We start from the raw sequence: 11505 nt of genomic DNA, 5'->3' as shown, positions 1-11505 counted from the left end.
ATATCATGAGACCAATCCAGCATAGAACATTCAATCGCGCAGCTAAGATGGTCTGATCTAAAATATGGAAACCTTCTATTCTATAAAGTCTCTCTCCCTCCCACCCTCGCTGTCTTGTCTTTCCAGCCCAAACACATGCCCATTGTCTGGAGTAAAGAAGAGATAAGGAGAAGGATTATCTCTCCTCCTTACATTCCATATTCAAGGTTAGCACACAGTATTTGCAGACAACCAAAAGACCACAATTGGAAGAAAAACACTAGCTGTTTTGTAATATGATTATGAAAATAAAGAAGAAACACTTAAATACGGATATATGAAAATATCTGCCTCCGACACATCTAATAAACAAGACAAAAGGCAAAGAATCAAACAGAGACAGAATTAAATTTGGACTCAATTTTGAGTCGCCCGGACACTGTACTCTTGTACAATCTCCAGCACGCTCTGCCACAAGATTGCGCTCCTCCTTCTTTATTTGACTTTGTCCCCCCACCTGCCCACAGCTGCTTCCAAAGGGAAGTGGGTCGTAAACAGCGTTGCCTTCGGTTACCGAACAGTTCAAAGAGAGTTCCATAAAATAGTTCAAAAAGAGTTCGTAAAATACTTCAAAAAGAGTTCCTCTGGAAGTTCCGCTTTGAAGTCACAGTGGAGTTTTACGAGCCTTTCAAAGACAGTCCCTGTCCTTTTGTCTTCTTATCAGGAACACAATGTAATACAAAGTTTTTCGTGATAACTTACAAACAATTATTCCAACAGTCCTGAAGAATTTGGAGGAGTTGTGGCCAAACAGCTCAATTTTTGTTTCATCTGACATCACATGGACAAACATAAGACCTTCTAGAGGAAAGTTCTGTGGTCAGATGAAACAAAAAGTGAGCTGTTTGGCCACAATACCCAGCAATATGTTTGGAGGAGAAAAGGTGAGGGCTTTAATCCCAGGAACACCACACCTACAGTCAAGCATGGTGGTGGTAGTATTATTCTCTGGGCCTGTTTTTCTGCAAATTGTACTGGTACTTTACAGAGAGTAAATGGGACAATGAAAAAGGAGGATTACCTCCAAATTCTTCAGGACAACCTAAAATCCAGAGCCCGGAGGTTGGGTCTTGGGCGCAGTTGGGTGTTCCAACAGGACAATGACCCCCAAACACACGTCAAAAGTGGTAAAGGAATGGCTAAATCCGGCTAGAATGAAGGTTTTAGAATGGTCTTTCCCAAAGTCCTGACTTAAACGTGTGGACAATGCTGAAGAAACAAGTCAAACAAATTTAGCTGAACTGCACCAATTTTGTCAAGAGGAGTGGTCAAAAATTCAACTACAAGCTTGTGAATGGCTACCAAAAGTGACCAACAAGTATGTGCTCCAATCACTCCATCACAAAAAAAGTTGTAGAAATGATTGGAAAGTCAAGACAGCCATGACATTATGTCCTTTACAAGTGTATGTAAACTTTTGATCGCGACTGTATATGAAAAAAGATTAAAAACTTCGGCAGTGTGCCTTATAATCCGGAAAATACGGTATTCGTTGTGGCTTTTGCAATGGTGCTGTAGCTGAAAGTTGTCGTGTTGTAATTGTGATACTGTCCTGTCGTGTTTGCATCTGCTGGGACCTTTCTCAGCCACCGTAGCTGTCGATCTGCCATTTATTATTATTTTTTGCCGGCTGATGGCGATGACGTCACGGACGACAGACAGACGTCCTTATCGTTAGACGTGCTAAACGGGGCGGGACTTGTGGGACTCGAACCTGGGTGTGATTTTTGATCATTTTCGGGACTTTTGCCAACTTTTCCAACTTTTTCCCCCACTCACAGTGCGACTTTGCTGGGTGCGTTGTGGACATGTCGGGCACCCCCGGACTCGGGTGGGACGCGGCGGGACTTGTGGGACTCAAACCTGGGTGTGATTTTTGATCATTTTCGGAACTTTTGCCAACTTTTCCAACTTTTTCCCCCACTCACAGTGCGACTTTGCTGGGTGCGTTGTGGACATGTCGGGCACCCCCGGACTCGGGTGGGACGCGGCGGGACTTGTGGGACTCTAACCTGGGTGTGATTTTTGATCATTTTCGGGACTTTTGCCAACTTTTTCCCCCACTCACAGTGCGACTTTGCTGGGTGCGTTGTGGACATGTCGGGCACCCCCGGACTCAGGTGGGACGCGGCGGGACTTGTGGGACTCGAACCTGGGTGTGGTTTTTGATCATTTTCGGGACTTTTGCCAACTTTTCCAACTTTTTTCCCCCACTCACAGTGCGACTTTGCTGGGTGCGTTGTGGACATGTCGGGCACCCCCGGACTCAGGTGGGACGCGGCGGGACTTGTGGGACTCGAACCTGGGTGTGGTTTTTGATCATTTTCGGGACTTTTGCCAACTTTTCCAACTTTTTTCCCCCACTCACAGTGCGACTTTGCTGGGTGCGTTGTGGACATGTCGGGCACCCCGGACTCGGGTGGGACGCGGCGGGACTTGTGGGACTCGAACCTGGGTGTGATTTTTGATCATTTTCGGGACTTTTGCCAACTTTTCCAAATTTTTCCCCCACTCACAGTGCGACTTTGCTGGGTGCGTTGTGGACATGTCGGGCACCCCCGGACTCGGGTGGGACGCGGCTGGACTTGTGGTACTCTAACCTGGGTGTGATTTATGATCATTTTCGGGACTTTTGCCAACTTTTTCCCCCACTCACAGTGCGACTTTGCTGGGTGCGTTGTGGACATGTCGGGCACCCCCGGACTCGGGTGGGACGCGGCGGGACTTGTGGGACTCTAACCTGGGTGTGATTTTTGATCATTTTCGGGACTTTTGCCAACTTTTCCAACTTTTTCCCCCACTCACAGTGCGACTTTGCTGGGTGCGTTGTGGACATGTCGGGCACCCCCGGACTCGGGTGGGACGCGGCGGGACTTGTGGGACTCTAACCTGGGTGTGATTTTTGATCATTTTCGGGACTTTTGCCAACTTTTACAACTTTTTCCCCCACTCACAGTGCGACTTTGCTGGGTGCGTTGTGGACATGTCGGGCACCCCCGGACTCGGGTGGGACGCGGCGGAACTTGTGAGACTCGGGTGAACCCGATTGTGAGTGCGGGATTGTTGTGATTGTTGTGTTGTTATTGCAACACATGTTGCAATGTTAAGATTTCATCATTGATATATAAACTATCAGACTGCGTGGTCGGTAGTAGTGGGTTTCAGTAGGCCTTTAAATCCAATGTTTTGCTTTTTCTGGTATCGATAAACCGATCGACATCCTTTAAAAACCCATTTTCTAGAAGGCGAACTTGTTGAGCACGGATGGATAAAGTTGAATTCAAGGAACGTACTCTATAGTGCCAAAAGTATTTGGCCACCCGTCCAAATGATGAGAACCAGGTGTCCTAATACAGGTGTAAAAAATCAAGCACTTAGGCATGGAGACTGTTTCTACAAACATTTGTGAAAAAATGAGCCGCTCTCAGTGATTTCCAGCGTGGAACTGTCACAGGATGCCACCTGTGCAACAAATCCAGTCGGGAAATTTTCCTCGCTCCTGAATATTCTGGGTTTGGAGGTTACCAGGAGAACGGCACATTTCGGACTGCATTGTGCCCGAATGTGAAATTTGGTGGAGGAGGAATTATGGTGTGGGGTTGTTTTTCAGGAGCTAGTTCCAGTGAAAGGAACTTTGAATGCTCCAGGATACCAAAACATTTTGGGACAATTCCATGCTCCCAAGTGGGAACAGTTTCCTCTTCCAACATGACTGTGCACCAGTGCACAAAACAAAGTCCATAAAGACATGGATGACCGAGTCTGGTGTGGATGAACTTGACTGGCCTGCACAGAGTCCTGACCTGAACCCGATAGAACACCTTTGAGATGAATTAGAACGGAGACTGAGAGCCAGGCCTTCTCGGCCATTGGAAGAATGGTGGGAAAACTCCTATAAACACACTCCGCCACCTTGTGGACAGCCTTCCCAGGAGAGTTGACGCTGTAATAGCTGCAAAAGGTGGACCGACATCATATTGAACCCCTATGGGTTAGGAATGGGATGGCACTTCAAGTTCATACGTGAGTCAAGGCAGGTGGCCAAATACTTTTAGCAATATAGTTTAAATCGATATATCGATTAATCGTTACACCTCGAGTACAAACGTATCGGCAGGTCTGTACACGACGGATGCTTACCTCTTTCACGGGCCCGGTATTTACATCGACAGGGGGAAACCGGGCACAGTAGTTGACGAGGTTGAGCAGAGCAGAAGCGTCAAACTCATTTGCGGCTCTCATACGCAGCTGACCTTGTGGCATGTACGCCTGAAGACGGAAACACGGGCGAAGAGAAGGGAACGAGCGGTTAACTATCCGGAAACCTTTCATCGCAACTTATGGAAATAAATGCAAGGTACTGGAAACCTACCTTGGCCAGCTCCCAGTAGTCCGTCCTCCATGCGGAAGGGTTACAGTTCCCCCATTTGAGCTTGGGATCACGTTGTCTGTGATTATTCAGGATCTCAGACTTCCACTCTAAACATAGCTGGCATGCTTTAGAGAACTGCACACAATTATTACACACAGTCACGATCAAATGTTTACGTACACTTGTAAAGAACATCATGTCATGGCTGTCTTCAGTTTCCAATCATTTCTACAACTTTTTTGTGATAGAGTGATTGGAGCACATACTTGTTGGTCACAAAAAAAACATTCATGAAGTTTGCTTCTTTTATGAATTTATTTTGGGTCTACTGAAAATGTGACTTGGTCAAAAGTATACATACAGCAATGTTAGTATTTGCTTACATGTCCCTTGGCAATTTTACCTGCAATAAGGCGCTTTTGGTAGCCATCCACAAGCTTCTGCTTGAATTTTTGACCACCAAAATTGATACAGTTCAGCTAAATGTGTTGGTTTTCTGACATGGACTTGTTTCTTCAGCATTGTCCACACGTTTAAGTCAGGACTTTGGGAAGGCCATTCTAAAAACTTTCATTCTAGCCTGATTTAGACATTCCTTTACCACTTTTGACGTGTGTTTGGGGTCATTGTCCTGTTGGAACACCCAACTGATGATTTCAGGTTGTCCTGAAGAATTTGGAGGTAATCCTTCTATTTACTCTCTGTAAAGCACCAGTTCCATTGGCAGCAAAACAGGCCCAGAGCATAATACTACCACCATCATGCTTGACGGTAGGAATTGTGTTCTTGGGATTGAAGGGCTCACCTTTTCTCCTCCAAACATATTGCTGGGTATTGTGGCCAAACAGCTCCATTTTTGTTTCATCTGACCACACAACTTTCCTCCAGAAGGTCTTATCTTTGTCCATGTGATGTCTAAATGGACAAATGGACTGTAAGTTGGTAACACTGATGTTGTTTTGTTGTTTTTTTTCTTTCTCAGGGAGAAATGAGGATGGTAAGGAATTTGTAATGCAATTCTCATACATAATGCCTATATAGGTTGATTCATTATAAATGGTGATGCTTATTTATAAATACATTGCAATGATTGTTAATTCCTTGTTGTACATTGGAGAAGGGGAGATGTAGTGGATGTCCCTTACGGGCATCCGTAGTTGTGTATGTACAAACCCCGTTTCCATATGAGTTGGGAAATTGTGTTAGATGTAAATATAAACGGAATACAATGATTTGCAAATCCTTTTCAACCCAAATTCAGTTTAATATGCTACAAAGACAACATATTTGATGTTCAAACTCATAAACTTTTTTTTTTTTTGCAAACAATAATTAACTTAGAATTTCATGGCTGCAACACGTGCCAAAGTAGTTGGGAAAGGGCATGTTCACCACTGTGTTACATGGCCTTTCCTTTTAACAACACTCAGTAAACGTTTGGGAACTGAAGAGACACATTTTTTAAGCTTCTCAGGTGGAATTCTTTCCCATTCTTGCTTGATGGACAGCTTAAGTTGTTCAACAGTCCGGGGGTCTCCGTTGTGCTATTTTAGGCTTCATAATGCGCCACACATTTTCAATGGGAGACAGGTCTGGACTACAGGCAGGCCAGTCTAGTACCCGCACTCTTTTACTATGAAACCACGTTGATGTAACACATGGCTTGGCATTGTCTTGCTGAAATAAGCAGGGGCGTCCATGGTAACGTTGCTTGGATGGCAACATATGTTGCTCCAAAACCTGTATGTACCTTTCAGCATTAATGGCGCCTTCACAGATGTGTAAGTTACCCATGTCTTGGGCACTAATACACCCCCATACCATCACAGATGCTGGCTTTTACACTTTGCGCCTATTACAATACGGATGGTTCTTTTCCTCTTTGGTCCGGAGGACACGACGTCCAGACAGTTTCCGAAAACAATTTCAAAAGTGGACTCGTCAGACCACAGAACACTTTTCCACTTTGTATCAGTCCATCTTAGATGAGCTCAGGTCCAGCGAAGCCGACGGCGTTTCTGGGTGTTGTTGATAAACGGTTTTCGCCTTGCATAGGAGAGTTTTAACTTGCACGTACAGATGTAGCGACCTACTGTAGTTACTGACAGCGGGTTTCTGATGTGTTCCTGAGCCCATGTGGTGATATCCTTTACACACTGATGTCGCTTGTTGAAGCAGTACAGCCTGAGGGATCGAAGGTCACGGGCTTAGCTGCTTACGTGCAGTGATTTCTCCAGATTCTCTGAACCCTTTGATGATATTACGGACCGTAGATGGTGAAATCCCTAAATTCCTTGCAATAGCTGGTTGAGAAAGGTTTTTCTTAAACTGTTCAACAATTTGCTCACGCATTTGTTGACAAAGTGGTGACCCTCGCCCCGTCCTTGTTTGTGAATGACTGAGCATTTCATGGAATCTACTTTTATACCCAATCATGGCACCCACCTGTTCCCAATCAAGCCTGTTCACCTGTGGGATGTTCCAAATAAGTGTTTGATGAGCATTCCTCAACTTTATCAGTATTTATTGCCACCTTTCCCAACTTCTTTGTCACGTGTTGCTGGCATCAAATTCTAAAGTTAATGATTATTTGCAAAAAAAAAAAAAATGTTTATCAGTTTGAACATCAAATATGTTGTCTTTGTAGCATATTCAACTGAATATGGGTTGAAAAACATTGTATTCCGTTTATATTTACATCTAACACAATTTCCCAACTCATATGGAAACGGGGTTAAGCCTGGTTGTGTTGTGGCTAATAGAGTATATATATGTCTTGTGTTTATTTGCTGTTTGCGAAAATGATCAAGTATGACACATAGAACGGACCTGCTATCCCCGTTTGAATAAGAAAATCGCATTTCAGTAGGCCTTTAAGGGATGTGCAGACCTTTGTAGTATTGTTGTAGTTGTTCATCTTAGAATTGATTTTGAAACCTTGCTGTTTGTTTTTAAAGCTTTGCATGGACTGGCACCTCAATATATCTCGGACCTCATCCAAATGTACAATCCTGCGCGCGCTCTGAGGTCCGAGAGCCAGCTCCAGCTCATAGTGCCCAAGACCAGACTTAAAACCAGGGGAGACAGTGGTCGGCCCTAAGTTAAGTTAAAGTGCCAATGATTGTCACACACACACACTAGGTGTGGCGAAATTATTCTCTGCATTTGACCCATCACCCTTGATCACCCCCTGGGAGGTGAGGGGAGTAGTGAGCAGCAGCGGTGGCCGCGCCCGGGAATCATTTTTGGTGATTTAACCCCCAATTCCAACCCTTGATGCTGAGTGCCAAGCAGGGAGGTAATGGGTCCCATTTTTTATAGTCTTTGGTATGACTCGGCCGGGGTTTGAACTCACGACCTACCGATCTCAGGGCGGACACTAACCACTAGCTCTGGAACACTCCATGTTCGAACTGCTCCCACAGTGGAGTGTTTTAAGTCTCATCTTAAGACCCACTTTTAGTCTTTGGCTTTTAACACTACGTGATTTGTGTGGTCCTCTGTTGTCCTCTGTGTTTTTAAAATGTTTAATCATATTTATTTTATATTGTTTTTTTAAATTATATATATTCGTTTTATATATATTTATTTTTTGTTTTTATTCAGTCATTGGTGGAGCAATACCACGAATCGATTACGTGGACCCCGACTTAAACAAGTTGAAAAACGTATTCGGGTGTTACCATTTAGTGGTCAATTGTACGGAATATGTACTGTACTGTGCAATCTACTAATACATGTCAATCAATCAATCAATCAATCAATCAATCAATCAATCAATCAATCAATCAATCAAAAAACAGCCGTGTGTGTATCACTGATTTCTACAGTAGAAATGATTGGAAACTCAAGACAGCCATGTTCTTTACAAGTGTATGTCTACTTTTGATCATGACTGTAGATTTGCCAGGAAACCACAAAATGTTGTCAAACCTGAACATGATTGGGAGGACATGACTTCTCACAGCGTTCCCGAAGACGAGGATTCCCACGCAGCAAATCATGGTGAAAGTCTCGCATCTGCTCCTCCACGAACGGACGCAGATCTTCCACCACGAAGGACAAACACAGTCCTGCTTTGACCCAGTTGGTGTAGTCTTTGTTGCTTATACGCAAGACGAGGTCCAGGGACATTGCGTCGGCTCGGCTCCGTTTTTTGAAAAATCGAAAGTAAAGGAAGGGAGGACGTACGACAAAGAAAAGAGATCCGCCCTCCGCCGCGCAGTCCTTCGCTTTTGTCGCTAGAGGGCAGCATCGACTGGCTGGTTTCCTGTGGAAGATGACGTCACCATTAGGCACACTTGCACAAGTAAACAAGTGCTACTGCTACGAATCCAAATCTTTAGATACTTGAAATAAAGTCTCAGCATTAAATACATATGTACCATTGTATTAAAATAATACCCACTTTTTTTTCATTTTTTTTTCAAAACTATCAATGTTGCTATTTTGTAGTGGAGTAAAGTTGCACTACAGTCGACAGGACAGTAGTACCTTATATATATATATATATATATATATATATATATATATATATATATATATATATATATATATATATGGCTGTTCACTGTACAGTGTTTTATGTTCCGATAGTCAGACAGTGTTACTGTTCAAACTGTGTGTAATGTTATAATTAGGGAGGTTTAAAAAACGATTTTTGAATGATTCTTATTTGTAATGATTCTTAATCGGGTAAAAAATAAATCAATCAAAAATCGATAAAAAAACCCCCAACAATTTTAATATATTTTTGGAAAAATAATATACATATATATACATATGTACGTATATATAAAAATGCATGTATTTATATATATATATATATAAACACATACATATATACACGCATATATATACACACACACATATATACATGTACATATACATATATATATATATATACATATACATATGTACATATACATATATACACATATATATATACATATATATATATTTATATATACATACACACATACATATTGTATGTGTATACGTACATATATGTACATATTTATATATATACACATAAATATATCTATATACATATATATATACATATTTATATATACATACATATTTATATATATACATATATACATGCATATTTATATATACATACATATTTATATACATATATACATATTTATACATATACATATTTATATATAGACATATATATATACACACACATACTGTATATATATATATATATATATATATATATATATATATATATATATATATATATATATATATTTAGTATATATATGTACACTGCATATATATACGGTGTACATATATAAGTATATATATGTACACTGTATATACATACAGTGTACATATATAAGTATATACATATATATATATATATATATATATATATATATATATATACAGTGTATATATAAACACACTGTATATATATATATATATATATATATATATATATATATATATATATATATATGTATACACACACACAAACACACGCACACACACATCAAATTGATGTACTGTCGGGAAGAGATTCATACATCTCTTTTCCTGGGTGGATCTCACGTGAGAGGGGGGGGCACTTGACTGCGTTCAACTTGACTGGCCTGCACAGAGTCCTGACCTGAACCCGACAGAACACCTTCGGGATGAATTAGAACGGAGACTGAGAGCCAGGCCTTCTCGACCAATGCGCTTTTGGAAGAATGGTGGAAAATTCCTATAAACACACTCCGCAACCTTGTGGACAGCCTTCCCAGAAGAGTTGAAGCTGTAATAGCTGCAAAAGGTGGACCCGCATCATATTGAACCATATGGGTTAGGAATGGGATGGCACTTCAAGTTCATATTTAGACTTAGACTTCCTTTTATTGTCATTCAAACTTGAACTTTACAGTACAGATAAGAACGGAATTTTGTTGCATTAGCTCATGGTAGTGCAGGATAAAAGAGCAATAAGGTGCAGCTATAAATAAATACATTACTGTACAGATAAATATATTGCACTTTTGCATATGCATCCACGTTTATGGATGTATGTTATATTGTCTTTATATTCCAGCTACTTAATCCGTTTTGGGGGGGAATTGAGAGGATTATTATGATGCGTTCAAGAGTCTTATAGCCTGAGGGAAGAAGCTGTTACAGAACCTGGAGGTTCTGCTACGGAGGCCGCGGAACATCTTTCTAGAGTCCAGCAGTGAAAACAGTCCTTGGTGGGGGGTCGGAGGAGTCTCTGCAGATTTTCTGAGCCCTGGTCAGGGAGCGGCTTTTTGCCATCTCCCGGATAGGAGGAAGAGGAGTCCTGATGATCTTTTCCGCCTTCCTCACTGATGGCATCTATTAAACAAGACAAGAGGCAAATAATTAAACAGAGACAGATTTTGAGGAGAGTCGCCCGGACACTGTACTCTAGTACAATCTCCAGCACGCTCTGCCACAAGACTGCACTCCTCCTTCTTTATTTGACTTCCTCCTCCCACCTGACCACCGCTTCCACTTCCAGAGGGAAGTGGGTCGTAAACAGCGTTGCCTTTGGTTGCAGAATAGTTCAAAGGAAGAGGTCGTAAAATAGTTCAAAAAGAGTTCCATAAAATAGTTAAAAAAGAATTCGTAAAATACTTCAAAAAGAGGTCGTCCTTGGTTCTCTCCGCTTTGAAGTCCTTGGGTTAGAACAATATATTTCTGTTGATTACCATACATGAGAGAAAACAGGAACACCTTCATCTTGCTCACCCCCCCAACACAGTGGAGTTTTACGAACCTTACTCTTGGTAGGTTTCAAAGACGGCTTTTGTCTTCTCATTAGACCATACTTGCCAACCTTGAGACCTCCGATTTCGGGAGGTGGGGGGTGGAGGCATGGTCGGGGGTGGGCAGGGCGTGGTTGAGGGCGTGGTTAAGAGGGGAGGAGTATATTGACAGCTAGAATTCACCAAGTCAAGTATTTCATACATATATATATATATATATATATATATATATATATATATATATATATATATATATATATATATATATATATATATATATATCTACATCCTGAAAATATGCAAACAAAACTGTGTTTAGATAATTGATACTTCAAACTTGCA

The 11505-nt window shown here is 41.6% G+C and overlaps 1 protein-coding gene across 3 annotated transcripts in view; it reads right to left on the bottom strand.

The window, feature by feature from the left end:
* LOC133580950 (uncharacterized protein CXorf38 homolog) overlaps window positions 1–8616 on the bottom strand; it is a 14714-nt gene extending 6098 nt beyond the window's left edge. Inside the window, exons 1-3 of one of the 3 annotated variants that reach the window (XM_061935198.1) lie at window positions 8345–8616; window positions 4412–4546; window positions 4180–4308 (exon numbers count right to left, since the gene is read on the bottom strand). In XM_061935198.1, coding sequence (XP_061791182.1) covers window positions 4180–4308; window positions 4412–4546; window positions 8345–8545 — 465 coding nt within the window. In that variant the 5' untranslated portion in view covers window positions 8546–8616. The remainder of the gene's footprint in view (window positions 1–4179; window positions 4309–4411; window positions 4547–8344) is intronic. The other 2 variants (XM_061935205.1, XM_061935212.1) reach the window with 2 other exon arrangements.
* Between the last annotated feature and the right edge of the window lie 2889 nt (window positions 8617–11505).

The sequence above is a fragment of the Nerophis lumbriciformis genome, linkage group LG03 (assembly GCF_033978685.3).
Source record: "Nerophis lumbriciformis linkage group LG03, RoL_Nlum_v2.1, whole genome shotgun sequence".
Taxonomy (NCBI): Eukaryota; Metazoa; Chordata; class Actinopteri; order Syngnathiformes; family Syngnathidae; genus Nerophis; species Nerophis lumbriciformis.
This window is presented reverse-complemented; position numbering and strand designations above follow the sequence as displayed.